The 18,748-nt window shown below is 34.3% G+C and overlaps 1 protein-coding gene across 7 annotated transcripts in view; it reads left to right on the top strand.

Moving 5' to 3' along the window:
• LOC149798985 (sodium/hydrogen exchanger 4-like) overlaps nt 1-18,748 on the top strand; it is a 242,969-nt gene that overhangs the window by 33,288 nt on the left and 190,933 nt on the right. For all 7 annotated transcript variants that reach the window (XM_089957910.1, XM_089957911.1, XM_089957912.1 and 4 more), the window contains 4 exons: nt 3,782-4,124; nt 7,645-7,690; nt 11,268-11,309; nt 18,075-18,146. In XM_089957910.1, coding sequence (XP_089814036.1) covers nt 3,818-4,124; nt 7,645-7,690; nt 11,268-11,309; nt 18,075-18,146 — 467 coding nt within the window. In that variant the 5' untranslated portion in view covers nt 3,782-3,817. The remainder of the gene's footprint in view (nt 1-3,781; nt 4,125-7,644; nt 7,691-11,267; nt 11,310-18,074; nt 18,147-18,748) is intronic.

Below are 18,748 nucleotides of genomic sequence, written 5' to 3'. Positions count from 1 at the left end.
GTAAATAATGGAATGCAATTTGACTGTAGTGGTGGTTTTAACCAATTTTTGGAATTAAAAAATATTAAACAATTTGGACCAGAAACTTTCACATCTGCAGCCACAAAAAATAGTGAACTAAAATAGTTATTATGTGAATATGAGCACTTGTTTCCAGATGTTCCAACACAAACAAATAAATACTGCCATGACATTGAAATAGTAGATTCTACACCTGTGAAACAACGTATGTACAGGATGAATCCTCTGAAGCAGAAGTGTTTGAAAAAAGAAATTCAGTATTTACTGATGAATCATTTTAAAGAACCAAGTAAAAGTTCACCATGTATTCTTGTGCCTAAATCAGATAATGCATCCTACATGTATACTGGCTTTAAAGAAGTCAACAGTGTCACAATAACAGATTAATTTCCAATGCCAAGAGTAGACAAATGCTTTGTTAATATTGAAAATACAAAATATGTTGGGGCCTCGAGTGGCCGAGTGGTCTAAAGCGCTCACCATTCCAGGTCACTGCCATCTCACCTCTGTCTGCGTGGGCTCGAGTCCAAGGATCGGCTAGTGTGGGTACGTGGGAAAGACTGTCAGTAGCTTCTCGTGGATCGGTAATTCTTCCTGGGTTTTCCAGGGTTCTTCCTCCACCAGTTATACTGGCCGCCATGTATAGCCTATCTTATGCTGAAAAATGGCATTAAATCCTAGAACAACAACAACAACAACAAAATATGTCACCAAGATTGACCTTTTAAAAGGATTCTGGCAAGTTCCACTCATGGAAAGAGGAAAGAAATTTTGGCATTTGCCAAATGGACTTTATTGATATAAGGTGATGCCATTTGATATGAAAAATTCTCAGTTAACATAACAGTGTTTCATGAACATGATAATATCTGGTCTCAACAATTGTGATGTGTACATTGATGATGGAAGGATCACTTGGAAACTGTGCAGAATTTCTTCTTTAAATTTTGGTCAGTTATTTAAAATGTCTGTTGATGCAAGTGATGTTTAGGTTGATGGAGTATTGATCGAAGAAGTTATAAATAGTGTGGATCATACAGTGTGTTATTTTGGTGAAAAACCAAACAAACATTATAGAAATTATTTTACAGTCGATAAGGAATGTTTGGCTTTGATATTGACTTTGCAACACTTTGAAGTGTATGCTAGTTTGGTTCCTTCTCTGGTTATTGTATTAAGTGATCACAACCACATTACTTTCATTAACAAATGAAAAACAAAAATCAGATTATTTTTGATGTTGCAGGTATACAAAATTTGCATTAGGGACATCATTGGAAGGATAATCTGATTGCAGATACACTTTCACATGTATCAAAGTACTGCATTCCTTTATTTTGTGTCATTCGTAGGACTTCTTCCTATATATATATATATATATATGTGTGTGTGTGTGTGTATGTGATTTGGTATTTAAGAAAGGTTTCATTTATAAATATTTTTCTTTATGAGGGGACGTGTTACGTATATTTAATTTATATTGTATTCTTGACCTTTGTCCATGACTGAGTGTAGAGTTTTTGCCTACCTAAACTTTGTCTTTTTTTCAAAAAATGTTTACTTAGATTTGAGTTCAAGACCTGGGGTTTTCCCTGGGAAATTCTGTTGTGTCATAGGTCAAGTGAAATATGTATATAAAGGATTTGGATTTTTGCTAAATTGTTTTGCTTTCTGTTATGTAGTTTAAGACCATTGAGTCATTACAGTTGTTACAAGTGTTTATTTGATATGCCAGAGTGATTAATAATCCCAGCTTTATCAACTGATTCAGAATTCACTATCATTATTAAGAACATGCATTTATTGGGCTGTTTTGTAGAGGTGGCCTGTTGAATGAGGTTGAGTTATAATTTACACAAGAATGGCTCAGTGGGAACAAATTGTGTGGTCAGTTTGTAGAGAATACGGTTTTATAGAGGGGCCAGCTTAAGGAAGTACACATATCACTTTAAAATGTCATTTTGTATTTGGTTTCAGTTCATGTAGAGAAATACAGAATCTTATATATAATGTCGTGTGATATGTACAGTATGTCAGAATGATGAGGAAATATTCTTTGATCTGTAATTTTAGTCTTTTATGTAAGTTAACTTCACATATACAAAAATGCTTGAGATTTGTTTCCTTGTGGAGGTGGATTTCAGGAGAACAGACCAACCAATGCTTGACATGTACATATACATATGTAACAAACATGAGATTCCATGTTTGTACTGAATTAATGTATTTAGGAGATCTTTAAAATACTGGTAACTTAATGCCAGTAACCCTAATGGAAATTTATGTAGTCTGTAAGTTCATGTAATGTAACTGATCCATCACAGAGTGTCTTGAGGGGAGAACACAATAACCATTCAGACTGAGAGCCTTTAATTAGGAATAAATGAATAAACATGAAAGCTAGGTTAATTATCACTGCTGTGATGAAAATGAATGGAAAACATATACTGTACGAGAATCGGTTTGCCATACTGGTAAGAGTGGTTTAGTGGATATTAGGAAGGATTGCTAGAGATTCAAATGATTATTATTGATTCACACTGCAAAACTAGTTTCTGCATTATCCATTTTGTCTGATTGTCTTAGCATTGATGTGACAGAATAGGATGTGATTTGAATGAAATAATGCATATAAAGATGTTCAGTAGTCCTTAAATAGGTCCTTCAAGCCTAACAGTATATTAAAACCTTTCACATTTGAAACAACAGCTGATGACATCATAGCACCACCATCATGGATGGCAAGAAATTTGAGGTCTGTAATATGACTTAAATATTATCAGTTAAATAATTTGCCAGATTTATTTTGATGACAATTTGTAATTAGAGCATGATTTAATTCACTCATCTTTATGGATTTACAGTTGTCATAGAGTTCATGGTTCTTATAAACCATGAATATGAAGACCAAGAAAACATTTATTCATTGATAAAGATAGTAGGGACAAAATTAATTTAGTCAGGAATAAAATTACAGAAAAAAATATAATTTTACCAGCATGGGAGAGACGATTCCAGCATTCATCCTGCAGTGCAGATTAAATGTTGTATTAGAAGAAATTTTCATTTTTTAACACATTAACCCCTGGAGGCTTTTGTCATTTTCGCCTGAAATTCGAGTAGGAAACACATTTTGAAAGCTATTTCTGAATAAATCTAATAAATCACTTTCCAGGTAATTTTCCAATAACCTAATGCTTAGTTGTGTTAGAAACATAAATTTTCATTGGCTATTTGGCTTGCACATGAGCAGAAGGGTAAAAGTTGGATATTTTTTTTTGGTTGTTGCTCAACGGACCCATTATTTTCGTATCGAGACCACTCTTTATTCCAAGTGCCCGTCTTATCCTACTTTTTGCAAAGGTTCATCTGTCTGTTTGCAGTTCATACCAGTCTGCCTTAGATCTGAGACCAAAAAGTCTAAAATCCAGACACAAACTTGGATTCCGACCACAGGCGAATTTTGGGTAGAAAAAAATTATGTACAAAAAGTGAGATTTTTCCCTCAGTATTTTGTAGTGCAACTAGAACTTCGAGATTATTTGGTATCAGTGTAGAGCTAGATCTGTCTACCTTTCTAAAATACCACCACTTTAGTGTATCTTACATGACCTTGATGCTACAGAGCTCAGCTGTAGACTAATACCTCCTGCCACGTAAACTCGTCACCAGGGGTTAATGTGTTAAAATCCGTTTGTGAAAGGAAATGAATTAATGTATTTTATGACCTAAGAAATATCTTGTAGCTAAATTTTTTCAGGCATTTTGGAAGTAGCAGTTTATAGGAAACATCACCATGAAAACTAAAAGGACGTACATCTTCACCTTGGTCACAGTTATAACTATGTTCCATACAATTGCACTGGTCCAGACAGCATCCACTGATGTTTCAAAGGTACCTGAAGAGCAGATAGGGTCAGAACACACAGTAAACCAATCTACACAGTTGATCAATGGGAGCCAAGAACAAGATCATGGTAGCCAAGGTGGTCACCAGCGTCACAAAACCTATGGTATTAAGGTGGTGGAACTGAAATTACATCATCTGATGCAACCACTCGTATTCTGTTTGGTGGTGTTAATGGCTGGACTTAGTAAAATAGGTAGGTAATTTTTAGCTCTACTGGTAATATACCAGAAGAGTTTATAGGCTAGCATGTCGTCTGTTGGCCATCCATCATCTGTCATACATTAGCACAAGGTTGTTATTGTTGTGTCCTCTAAACTTCTTGGAGGATTGCCACGAAGCTGTACACAAACCTTTCATCCCATGGTATAGTTGGTCTTAAGTCAAAATATTACTGCTTAGACAAATATAATATCTCCACAATAGCAGCTTCTTGAAACATTTGTTATCTCTATTCTTCCTGAATGGATGGTTATATGAACAAGAGGTTTCATTTAGAGACATCTTATGATGTCTAGTTGGTCCTAAAATAAAATGGTACTGTATCAGACATCCAATATGGCCACCATGGTAATGACCATCTTGAAACACAATAATTCTCCTGGGTGGATGGTCATATGGGTTTTCACCAAAAGAATTCTTGTGGTGTCTTTTTGGTCCTATATGAAAATGGTTTCAATCTGGCAGCCATGTTTGCTATATTAAAATCTTGTTGTTGCTACTCCTCCTAAATGGAAATTGATATAAACTTATGTTTTAAGAGAAGATTTCTTGTAACATATGATACTTAGTTCTAATGAAAATCATGTCAATCTGACTTCCAGTATTTCCAGCATGTTTGTGGAACTTGCTGTCATCACTCATCTTAAATGGAAAGTGATATTGATATGGGCTTTTACACTAGAACACTTAATATGGTGTCCAATTGGTCATAAAGGAAAATGATGCTGAACTGACTTCAAAATATGACCACTATGGTGGCCATCTTGAAAATCTTGTTACCTCTACTCCTGCTGAATGTATGGTCATGTTCATGCGATATTTTTACCAAAGGACTTCATATGCTGACTAATTGAAAATGGTGCCAATCATACATTTACAGCAGCTATTTTGAGAATCCTTTTCTGGTAAAAAATATCAGATGGTTTCAGCAGTCAGAAGTTAATGCGAGAGAATTGGTCTTGAGTTCTTTTCTTTTTGCTCAGCAGAATATCAGCCCCTCCAAGGGACTCTTGTTTTTTACAGTTTATTACAGCCCAAGCTTATTATGGAAAGAAATCCAGACATATCCAAAAATGTACTTTTGGTCTTGGTACCCTACAAACTTTCTTCCTAATGCCAATGTAATGCCACTGTATTACAAGAATATTGCCATTGCAGTGCCAGTTTTTGGCTAGTTTCTTCCCTGTTTATTGCCAAATCTGATTTTAGACAGACACGTATTGTCTGCTTGTGCAAAGTCATAATTAGTGCACTGCTCTTTTTTATTTGTAGTTATATGCATAACAACATATTTTGGAACAGTCTGGTCACACCCTGCAACAGTCTATGTTAGAAATTTCAGAATGTTGCCAGATATTGCTTGTGCGTTACCAGTTTGTGCCAGTTTGTTGCCAGCTAGGCTAAAAATATGAAGGCATTACAGCCATGCTGAGAGCAATTTTACAATGTGCACATTGTTATGGTGATAGACTATAAACACACTAGTCTGGTGACACTGACATAGTCTGACAATAGACTGGCAAGAAAAGTGAGATTTATATAATTACCTTATTTGTGTTTACTACTGAGACTGTAAATAATAATAATTGTTTGCCATTACAGTTTTACCAGATATTATTTTTGCTTTATTGCAGAAATTATGAATAATAGATTTTGGTAATTCAGCAGTTGGATAAGGTTTAAAAAGAAACTCTTAATTTTATTGAATGTAAGCAATAACTTGAGGAATGTGCCATAAATACTGGCTTATCGGTAAAGTCCAACTACAAGCTACACAGACCTGATCTGCTATCATATTATGCACAGGCATATCAGAGTCTGTACTGTTTGTGCTACTGATCACTCGTAACAAACCGCATAGACCCAGATCTACCAGCACATTATGCAGTGGCAGATCTGGGTCTGTCCAGTTTGCAGTTGGACTTGTCTTATAACCATGTGCAGCTCTCCTGTTATGACATGCCTCATTGCAATGTATTTCCGGATATAACACAGTACTTCTATTGACCCCTGGGGCCCAGAGTGTTTGAGTGGTTTAAAGCGCTCACTGTTTTGGATCACTACCATCTCACCTCTGTCACCATGGGTTTGAGTCTCAGATTTGGCCGGTATGGGTATGTGAGAAAGCTCGCCAGTAGCTTCTTGTGGGTAGGTGATTTTCCCAGAGTTTTCCCTGTTCTTCCTCCACCATTTATGCTGGCTGCCATGTATTGCCTATCTTGTGCTGAAAAATGGCATTAAACCCAACAACAACAACCTCTGAACCCAGTCTTGTTTTTGTTTTTTAGGATTGAGACCCTTTTTAAAGCTAGCAGTGTTTACAAATGACTCGGCAGATGGATTTACAACTTTAAGAATTTGTGATCTGATTAAAATCAGTAATAAAAAAATTTTAATGGGGAATCACAAGCATCACATGAACTCCTTGGTGAAAACTTAAAACTCAGTGGCATGAAATAAACTGTTAATATGATTCTGATTAATCTACTGGGTGTTATTCTTAATATGGTCTTATCGGCAGATCTGATAAACATCAATATTCCAAGTAAGGCTAGTACCAGTATAGTGTTGGATGCTTGTATCAATAGCCAGATGTATTCTTGAAGTAAATTTGGGTTATGATGAAAAATTTCAGTTTTTCCTTGCCAGATTTGTAAAAAGATTCTTGCAGGATTCTTGCCATATTGCTGCCAGAATCTGGAAACACTGATAATGTTGACATGTTATTGCAAGGATGTACATTTCTTGTCAGTCTCTTGCATTGCCATTATATTGTTAGACTTGCCAGAGTTATCACAGCATAGTGATCCCTCTTTATAGCACTGTAACGTGACCTGCATTACAAATGATGGTGCCGTATAATGAGACACGTTTTAACAAGGCTGCGGAATAATAGTACATAAAACACAACAACAGAGCATACAATGATGTAAAATCACATTATAACATTACAATTTGTTCTCATTAGCAAAGAACAAAATGAAGCAGAATAGTTCAAGAAACAATGATCAAACAGAATTTCAAACAATATGATTGTATACAATAAATTATATATTTTATTAGAGGAGTAGTGGTATACAATGGGGCTTTATGGTGAGGGACCACTGTATTGCCATTTGCTTAATGGTGTATTGCCATTTGTTTGATAGTGTATTGCAAAAAAAGCTAATTTGCTAAGGGTGGGCTGAGCTTGTTACCTTCCTGGACTGAGGCCAAATTGAATGGTATGTGAAGGTTTAATAAATATGATAATGAGCTGATGAGTGTGGTGAGATAACATTCTGATTCTCCGAACTTGACTGTCATTATACAGATTCTGTTTCTGATAAGACATTGATTGCTTTGATGTACTAGCTTTTATCACCAGTAACCTAGTTTGAATTTTCACACAACAATTTTGCTACACATGATCGGACTATTTAATTTATTGAGATGTAAATGAACATTTTTCACTAATACACTTGAAAGTACCTTTGACCAATACTATTTTGCAGGATTTCATCATGCAGATTTTCTTTCCTCCAAGGTGCCAGAGTCCTGGTATGTAGAATTGTTTGGTTAAAGAAACAGTTTCTGAATATATTGTTGCAATTATTGTTTTCAAATGCTTACATTATGCTGTAACAAATTTTTATTTAACAATTAAATTGTTCTTTGTTTGCTTTAAAATTGTTTTACCATTTAGGTTTTCATGTCCATAAATTGAGAATGTTAACATAATTTTGGACTAAAAGCACCAGAAAGGTTTTACTTCCATTGTAACCCTTCACAGAATTAAATCTTAACATTGTAAAACTTACTAATTAATAGTTCCACCATATTAGTCAACCTTACATTACACTCTGTATCATGTCACATCACCTATAATCTGCATTTTTCAAAATTGAATTTTTATGCATGTTTAAATTGGAGCATAATACCTTATGATCACATTCTATCCCTCCACATCTTTTGACCATTCGGTGGCCTAACGGTTAGAGCATCTGCCTCAGGTGCAGGAGGTTGCGGGTTGGAAACCAGGCCAAGTTATTCCAGAGACTTATAAAAATGGTACTAACAGCTGCCTCACTAGACACTCAGCATTAAGAGGTTAGTGTTAGGACTGTTTGGCCAGGAGTCAGGATAATGTGTCTGGGTGGGACATGATACTGCATGTCTGCAGCATGATGTCCCAGTACTAGACATCACTATAAGCTGCAACATTGCAGACATTGTAGCAGTATGATTGAAGGTCACTACAACTGACAGAATAAAAATTGTTTCTGCATAATTAACCTAGTTGTAGGCTGTATATAACAAACTTTGCAGATGGCTTGCATTTAGGGAAAGGAAATATTCCATAAACTTTGGAGTTTAAAGGTCAAGTCATCTTGATCGAAAGAATAAAATGGACATAAAATAAACATTTTCTGTCTTCAACCATGTATCTTCACCAAAGTTTGTGGATGACTTGCAGATTGAGTAAGAATGAGGCTTATTGAATTTTGTGGTCAAAAGTTCAAAGGTCAGTGTTATTTTGGCTACAAGAATGAAATGGTTTTTGCACAATGATTTTAGTTCTAGACAATGTTCCTTGACTAAAATTTGTAGATGGCTTACACTTAAGGTATGAAAGAGACCTTTAAATTCATGGGTTTAAAGGTCAGCAGTAATATTCATGGTAAGTCTGTTAAGAAAATAATGGTTTCTACGAATTTAGATTAGTTATGTACTACATACCCTGACAAAAGATCAAGGTCATTGAGACCCATTACTTAGTAATCTCCCGAATCAACCATACCTTGTGGGTGCCTTTATTGAGAATTTTACACACAGTATCGGCAAATAGTGTGCTATTCATTGTACTTGGATTAATTACTCTGCATAATGGGCTGAATTTTTTCATGTGTACAGGGTCAGGGTAAGATGTATTTTGCATAAATGTGTATTCAAGAATGACATTTGTTACATGGCTTGATTTATTGTTAAATAATACAAGCAGCTTGTGGAAACACAAACTGTCAGGGTTGCACAAGCTGTGTACAAATTATTTAAAAATATGCCTTGATAATTCAGAAAATATCATGTAAATAACTCACCATATTAAACAAATTTTCTTTTACAGTAGGTCTGGATGATTTTAAAAGGGATGGAAACAAATATCTTAACTTTATTTTTGTCTCCCCTCCCCATACCCATTTTTTTTAGCATTATTTTTATTTCCCATCACCCCATATCCCTCCATCGAGCTTTGTTTTCATTCCCCACCCCCCACCCCACATACCCCTCACCTGAGATACATCTCACAGACATCATGCCAAATATGAAGACCCACATTCAGTATAATTATGTATATTGGGCTCAAGTTATGAGGAAGAGTCAGTATTACCTTAGAAAATGTGACCTTTCACCCCACCCAACTTTTCCCAAGAAGGGCACATTCAGAATCCAGTACCTTCATTTAATCATCCCCTGGAAACATTATATTGAAAAATGATCACCCTCTCCTTGACCAGTGTAGATGGAGTTCATGATACATGGAAAGTGAGGTATGGGTGGACATAATAAGTCACAGTTTATTTGTAAAGATGCAGTTGTACTCATTTTTGTTCAGCTCTCATGCAGAATAAGAGTGGAAGTGTGATTGTTGTTGTAATTTCACCATATACTTAAAGTTTAGCTCAACTTAAAATGCCGATGAGAGCTTGTGTACATCGTTAGTAAAGTTTCTGCACTTAGCTTCGGAGGATTTTTTGGCACCCTTTAATACATACTGTTCTACCGGGATTCATTAAAAAAGGTGAGTGGATTCACCTACATTCTAATCTCTAAAGGCGGTCATTATGACCCATATTTCATGCTTTGGTGAATGCTTACACTTTGTGTTTTAATTGCTTTTTCTCAAGCTCTGTTCATTCTGGGATCATCAAACTTGATGATCATATGCATCTCTATTAGTATCACACTCTTTCAACAAAAGGTCACTGTGACCTTCATTTCACAGATTACATAAACTATACATACTATATTCATAATACTGGCTATATCTCTCCAAGGTTACTCAAACTCTGACTTTCACCCAGTAAAATCTGGCATCTATGAAACTCATTACTTTTGAAGCAGATTTTAAGAACAATTATGTCATTAAAAAAGAAAAACAAAACTGAAGTTTTGAACAAATCTTATTAGTAAATCTATGTTGACATCTTAGAGAAGAATCATCCTTTATATTGTTTCATGTGTTGTACATTTCTTACACCATCAATGGGCCAATGTTTTGTTGTCAAGTACTCTTTAGCCTGAATTTATTTTTTGCATGATAATTGATGTTTTCAGTAGCTACAGAAGGCTGCTGATAGCTTTGTAAATTGATTACACTCGAATTTACTATAATTTTACCCCATCAGTATCAGTCATATTGATAACACTTGAGAAAGATGCCAGATATTCTTTCTTGAACATTTGACAGTCAAAACTCAGTTTGATTACATTCTGTATGATTAAAAGTTGTGATTAAGAGAAAAGTGAAAGAATGAAAGGAAAATCTTCAAAAGTTGATGATTCTGACTCGAAGCAAATTTAGATATTGACATAATTTTTGGACACTGAGCTTATGTCTGAAATGTATGCTGCATTAAAAATTTGGAAATAAATGGAATTGTGTTAATGGTTCATTTATTAGTTAATACAGCAAAACCTGTCTTAGCTGACACTTAAGTGTAAAGGACAACATGTATGGGTTTCTTCTATATATTTGGTCAGTTGATATATAGGATACCTGTCCAAACATGACATTTTCATATTTATAGCATCCTTTATTTTCACACTCCAGACAGTATATTTCATCCAGTTTCAATAAAACTTGGTAAATATGGTTTATTTATCAAGGCCTTGGATGACTCTGATTATGAGGAAAAGAATATGCATATAAATTATGCCTATTGAAAGTATTTTTTTCATTATTTTGTGAAACAGGTAAAAGTCAACATAATATAAAGCTTTGGAGATATTTGTAATTTACATGGGTTGTGTTTTTAATCTACTACATATACCTACCTTAAGTGAAATGGTCAACTGTGAAGTTAGGTAAGTCAGGTGAGCAATATCAGGCTCCACATGGATTGCTTGTCTCTTTCAGCATGCTGGTTGTAATCGGAACCATACTAGGTGCCATAATATTGTGAGTATTTTTATATAACCAATCTATCAAACATATGCGTATTTGCAATATGGGTATCAGACCACTAATTATGTTAAAGCATGAGACTGAACCAGTCTACTGGTTTTGGATAAAAAGTAGAGTACTCAGTATTTTGAGACGGGCTAGTAAATCTATTTAATTTCATTCCATTATACATTTCATGAACTTTAATGTATCTACTTTAGTTGACAATAAAATATTTACTTTTAGTTTAAAATTCTGTAATTTGATACTGATAAAATAGCATATGAACTTTAAGTGCAAGACTGTGTGGCTGAAGATCAAATACTTCCCCAGTTTAGTAGCACAAGCCTCAAGAAAATGCTGTTTTTCAAGGCTGAAATAATTCTCTAACTATAATGTATGGAAGCATATGTTGTTTGTGCATGAATCAAATGAAGCAATTTTTATTTTTATTTTTAAATATTAACATTAAGTTCCATGGAAAATGAATTAGTGGTCTGATCCCTGTACAAGGGTAATGGTATATTTCATTATTGTATAACGTTTTGTGTTAAAAATGTTGCAAAATAGATACAAGGGTAATGGTATGTTTCAGTGCACAGATACAACTGATATACCTGATTCTGCAGAAAACTGTCACCTGTGGTCTATAATGTTCATCAAATATCATATAGTCTTCTTATCAAATACTCGAAAGAAAACAGTATGTTCTTGAGTGAGTTTGTTTCAGTATGACATAGTTATTGAGGTCACATCGGTTTTCTTCAACCAAAAATCTGCACTGTTGATTTTTAGCAAGTTGAAATCACTAAAGATTTCTCATGGTCTTGTGTACTTTTCAGTTACTTTATCAATTTCATTCCAAGTACTATTATTGCAGTTAATCAAATTGAAATTATGTAAAATTTATTTTCTTTTTCATTTGTCAATAATAGACAGAAGTTGTTGTGATGTTATTATTATGTCAAATCTTGCCTAGAGTTCATAACACAATACAGTTATGTTGCTGTGATGCCACATTACATAATGTTCCAGATCAGTATCTTTTTTGTTTCCTTGTGGTGGTAAGCAGACATCTGTGGATCAGTGATAACTCAGTTGGTAGAGTGTAGCATACTTGTAATGCAAGGGTCATAGGTTCAGTACCTGCCCAGGCCACACAGAATTGACTGCCTCAGAGCATCTTTGGAAAGGCATATGGCTCCCATTTTCTCAGCGTGATATAAACAGGGTTCCCATGCTACTGGGAAATCGGGAAAAAGTTGTGAGAAATGATAAAATTTTCCCCGACCATGAAAAGTCTTTGAATTTTGCAAATTTTGACGAAAGTCTGGAAAATACCGGAAATTTTCCTCCACAACTAGATGCCCGAAACAATTACGTAATTGAGTCATAACTGAACTGATCGTGAGTTATACTTATCAAGTTGTAACCAGAATATTAGGAGCTTGTAGTATGGATCATTTGGGTGCTAGTCATAAACATATTTGTTGAGATAATCCAAATGCTCAGTGGATTAGATTCATCTAGTAAACCTTTTGTTTCAGAAACAGTTTGATATCCGTATCTTTTTTTATATGGAAGGTATGAAAACCAGTCTAGCATCACAAGAGGAGAACATATTGGCGTTAAAGCACAGTCGCTTAGTGGATGGGCTAACAAACCTAAACATTGTTAAATCGAGTTATATCTGCATAAAATCAATATGAAAATTATTTATTTTCTCAGAAATTGCAAGTATTAAAATCGTTATGTCTTTAATCTGCTGAAAGATGACAGAACTAATGCATTGATTGAATTTGAGCTGGTACTAGCAATTTCAATTGCTAGTTGCACGAGCACACAGAATCTCACAACTGTCATTTTCAAATCATGTAGAATTTTTTTTAAATGAAAGTCATATACTGGTTGTAATAAAAATACAAAAACGAAAGAGCATAACATTCTCTATATTTATTCCAAGATCTACTTCCGAAGTTTTGTTGTCTCATGTGACTATCACGTTGACTTGTGGTTTCTCATGCAGGGAGCATACAAAGCAGGGAACCAGACTACTCTGCTTGATGAATCAGACTGGCCAAGTTTCTTGTAGTTGTTCTCGAAATAAATATGTTGAGAATTATATGTTCTTTCTGGTTTTTATTAAAGGTATCAGACTTTAATTTAATATAATTGAAATTTTGTACAACGACATTAAAAAGGAGTTTGTTGATATCACGCGACTATTGGACTTCTGATGTATTGTTTGAGAGTTGTGAAGTCATGTGACTATGAACACAAATGGCGAGTACCGGATCAGGTTTCATCTATGCAGAGTTTTGTCTTTTTCCCGCATCGGATTAAAGACATAATGAATATAATACTTGCCATTTTTGAGAAAATATATAATTTTCCTATGGATTTCATACAGGTATAAGTCGATTTAACATAGTTTAAATTTGCTAGTCCCACTGGTTAGCTATCTTACAGTGGCGGTAGATTCCAAATTTTTTATATGTAATTGCTCTGAACCCACACTCCATCCTAAATATCCAAATGTGAAAAATGGGTTTGGAATATTCGGAGGAAGCCCGGATTAGAAAAATGTTGAATCTCTGAGCTGAACTTTGGTGTGAAACTATTACACAGTGACATGTAGCTTGAAGCATTGGTTTCAGATCTTTAAAAGAATGCATGAGAAATGGGAAATTGTCATCCCTTTTATTATATATTAAGAAACGATAAGAGCCCATGTATCAATACAGGTTTTGGGACTGGTTTATTGAACTACAAATGGACAAGTTGATTTTACAGAAAATTCAGTCCTTGTTTATACATCAATATATAATTTTGAAGGTCTTTTGTCAAAAATTAAATCAATCCTTTTGTAAATATCTTTAAATGATGGAATTTTTAACCAAATCATCTTAAGGAGTTTAGGTTGGTTGAAATTTTGATTTTATTGGCTCACATTAAAATTCAGGGTTAAACTTTTTTCTTAACAAGATAACATTCTAATATTTTGCATTTATTGGGTTGTTTTTTTCCCATACTGTGATAGGAAATGTTCTCTTTGTATAATATGCACATATATTGCTCTAGAATTGTTTAGAATTAAGGTTTGAAAGGAAACAAAATAATTTATGCTCATTATGTTGTTTCCACATAGCAACATTATGATGGTCAGCAAAGTAAAGTTAGGATTTGTATTCTGTACATTGAAATGGCTTTAAATGCCAGTTTATAGGAATGTAGTCAGATTTGTTTCGTGTGACTAATTTTGTGGTTTTGTTCATGATCATTTTTTCTGACATGTTTTGGAGAGTCTTGAAAGATAAACATCTTCAGATTTGGAAAAGGCATGTTTTATAATCCAAAACTTTCTTAATTCCATTCAGTAATGGTCATACATTAACCTTGAAAAAATTAATTTCATCCTGGAAAAAACCTGGAAATTTATATTTAGAAAAGCATGGGAACCATGTATAAAGTACAGCTCACGTGTATTTTCTGAACTCTGCACAGTGCTGTGGGGGACTTAATCCCTCCACTTTTCACTCTGTGATAACACTGTGTGACGGAACAATAAAATACCAACAAATGACCACCACACCTCACTTGGCACAATGATGGCATCTCCACTGTGGAGCAGCTTTTCAGCATTTTTGATTGACATTTGAACAGCCAATCAGTGAAGACCACCCATGGAAAGATCAACGCATCATGAGTGATTAACAATCAAATCCATTTCACCAATCAGTGATCTTTATTTCAATCATATGTGGACAATAGAAATTAATTTGAAAAGTCTTGTATATTTTGTATATTCAGAAAACTTATGCGCTGACTTGATGAGAGGCCCACTTTGTTGAGATTCTCTTGAACAGTATAAATTTATCCTACTTTTTAAATATGAAAAGTTATCCTCTGAGGTATGGACAATTAAATTTGAAATAGCAGCAGTTTCTTTTTAAAAAGACAAACATAAAAAAGAAAACACTAACTTCACGCTTAAATGCAAATCACATGTTTAGTCCTAAAAAAGTAATGGTCCTGGTACGAGATTGAATATACATGTCCATAACTCCCAACTAGTCAATTCTGAATACACATGTACCTTATGGGACTGGCCATTTAATTGTGTGGAGCTGATTTATTATTTTCGACTGTGGTTTGTTTGTTTTTATATTTCATTCATGACAATAGAAGTTTCTTTCAAATAAAGTAAGGAATGGATTAGTGTTCTTTTTTATGCCACAAATCAGAATAAGACAATAGTTTTCAAGCATTTACCCCCCCCCCCTTTTAGAAATTTCAGTGGTCTCTCCCTAGTATAGACTTGGCTTCAGTGGAGGTTCAGCAGAAATCAAGGCAGTGACCATTGTATACACTGTTATAAAATGTTAGTACTGGAAGGAAAAGGAAATTTCAGCTTGGGAAAGGTGCATTTATATCACACAAATAACTTGGCGCATTGCATGTAATACATGTAGATCAAATTATGGTCCAGTCAATAGCAACAGATGTTTTACTGATTGAAATTTGAATAGTCAATGGATGATGACCATCCATGGAAAGACCAAAATATCTTGCGTGATTTACAATCAGATACTATTTCAAGAATCAAGTGATCTTAATTTCCATAATAATAAAAAATAAAAGTAAATTGTCTTGTGTATTCAGTACATTTAGAGAAGGTTGATCAGCTTATTTTGCAATATGTTTACACCTTTACTTTTTTCAGTGAAATATGAACCATCTTACACACTCTTAAAATTTTAGACAATTAAATTCCAGTTGACAGACACTTTTGTTTTTATAAAAGTGCAAATTCGGAATTTACAAATCATGTAATGACCCGGTGATGAGGCTGAATATGCATACTTGTTCACTTTTATGTACACATCTACTACAAATGACTGGCCATTTAATTTATGGGGCTAGATTGTTCTTTCCAACTGGGATATTTTTTTATTATTACATTCATTACAAGTTAAACTTAATTCAAATAAGAAAAGGAATGGCATGGTTCCTGTTTATAATACAAGCCTCAAGTTTAAATCACACTTCTATAATCCTGTGACCAGATGTCAGAAGAAATAGCACAAGATATTACCAAGAACCCTATCAGATCCCACCTCCAGTCCAAAAAACCAAAATGTACACACATTTACAGTCACTTGTCACTTGAAATTTGACTTGTTTTATTCTTGCACTTGTTTATTGGGCATTATGCACACTTTGAGTAAATAAACACATCAACTTTTGCCTTGGTGCCCTTTTGAGGAAAGTTGGGGCCCTTTTGAAATTTTGGAAAGAAAATAACCCAACACTTCTTCCAGCCGTGCGTGAACATAGGGTAACTGTCAGAACCTTTGTAATATTGTTTCACATCAGTCAAATGTGAATGCGATTTTGTTGTCTATTGTTCGTTATCATTCTTTTCACTGCAGAGTGCAGTAATACTGAATTTCATATGATACTTAACAAAGCATATTGCATGAACTGCAACAGAAATAAGAAAATGAATGCGTCTGTACATTCCGATATCATAGTATTGAGAGATTTTTAAAAAGAATAAAATTAATTATGCCAAATGTACTCGAAATAGGTCCATTACTACATTCTGAAGTTTTTGTTTCCTGTCAAGTGTTTTGTAATATGCATTAGAAAGCACTAAACCAAACTGAGATACATTTTGAGACCAAACTTGGTATTACTGCTTCTGATAGGTCTTTTATTTCCATAACGCCATTTTTGAGAAATGTAAATTTAACACCTAAATTTAACACCTATGATTTTATTGCTAGAGAGAGAGATGAGGAATCAATCCTGTATCTTCCACTAAATCCAGATTAGCTGTGAAGCAGTATATCAAATAAAGAAATCAGCTAAATACTGTTGAAAGAAATTTGTTTGCATGTTTTATATTTATTTGTATTTTATTTTTTTTGGTCTCAGTAGCCAAACACTTCAGTAGTCAAAATTCAGTGGGGTTTTGTTTGGTTTTTCTAAGTTTGGTTGGGTTATTTTTGTTTTGGTTTTTAAAACAAGCAGCTGCCATCGGGAATTTAAATGGACATACCTCATAGGATTACTTTTCATGTTAAAACAGTAGCATAATTTTGCAGTGTTCAAGAGAAGATCAACAAGGTCTCATCAAGTCTGTGTGCAGGTTTGTTAAGATTTCTTTGAATAAGGTAAAAGAGGAAACTTGTTGCAAAAGGTGTTAATCAGCTGTTTGTAAATAAAAAAGTTTCATAGTATTAGTAGTTTTTGACCGTTGCGACTATTTTAAAGTCTAAAATTTGATTTGGCATCATATGTAGAACTAGGAAATGTGTATAATCATCTGATAGTGATGTAGTTAAATTGGACTCTATTTCTCTCTCTCTCTCTCTCTCTCTCTCTCTCTCTCTCTCTCTCTCTCTTTTTCAACCTCTAAAGAGCACAGTAGATCATGTTATTTTATTAGAAACCATGTCCACTCCATGATAGTCAACCTCAATGACTCTACGAGACAACATGATGTGCAGAGTAATTCTCTATGAGCCACACCACAGCAACTCCATTAGGATGCATGGAGAGATGATGGAGGGTTTTTTCTTAATCCTCTCCACACTCTCTTCACCACCATTGTGTTGCGTGTGGTTCTGAAAAATACACCTGAGCTGTACTTTACCAGTAGCCAATAAAATGCTGATAAGAGCTGTTAAATACCAACCAACCAACATTATGTGATGGATATTTGAATAAACAAATATTTTTTCTTATTTGTTACAATATTTGTTTACATTTCAGTTTCACTGGAGTAGCAGATGACTTGCCTCTGTTCTTCCAGCCACATGAATTTTTCCTGTATCTCTTACCACCGTAGGTAGTATTTTTAGTGTTGCTAAAAAATATAGGAGATATCACATTACTAATGGAATTATTATCATTGTTGTTCACTTAAGCATCAGATTTATACACCCCTGCCATATATTGCAACCCATGTCTGATTTTCTCATTACATCATATCATGTCTGTTGTGAATTTCAGTTCTATTCCATAACTTTTGAAGAACTAAGAGGATTGAAACCAATTTTTGGTGTGAGGCTTAACATTGACAAGACCCATGTCAAGTTTGATTTTCACCATTTTCCAACAAAAATCAACATACTTATGGTCCCTGTTTGGCTTTCATTTTCAATGTCTTTACATAAGCATCCATGTAGTATGGGTACATTTATTTACCCTGGTAACTTAGGGGTCCTCACCAGTTATTATGTACTTTTGAGAGAGTGACGTATATGAAGTGAAGTTGTTTGCATTTAAAACATGCATAGTTAAGAGAATGTTGGCATGCCTTTATACTACTTTAATGTAATGTGGCTGACATTTCTTTGGATATTGTACTTTTGGAAATTGTACATGATCTAAGCACACTGCTATTTATAATGACTGCTCCCTTGTGCTAAAAATATCAACCTGAT

Source organism: Sinohyriopsis cumingii, chromosome 5 (assembly GCF_028554795.1).
Source record: "Sinohyriopsis cumingii isolate HCF-2022 chromosome 5, ASM2855479v2, whole genome shotgun sequence".
In the NCBI taxonomy this organism is placed as follows: Eukaryota; Metazoa; Mollusca; class Bivalvia; order Unionida; family Unionidae; genus Sinohyriopsis; species Sinohyriopsis cumingii.
This window is presented reverse-complemented; position numbering and strand designations above follow the sequence as displayed.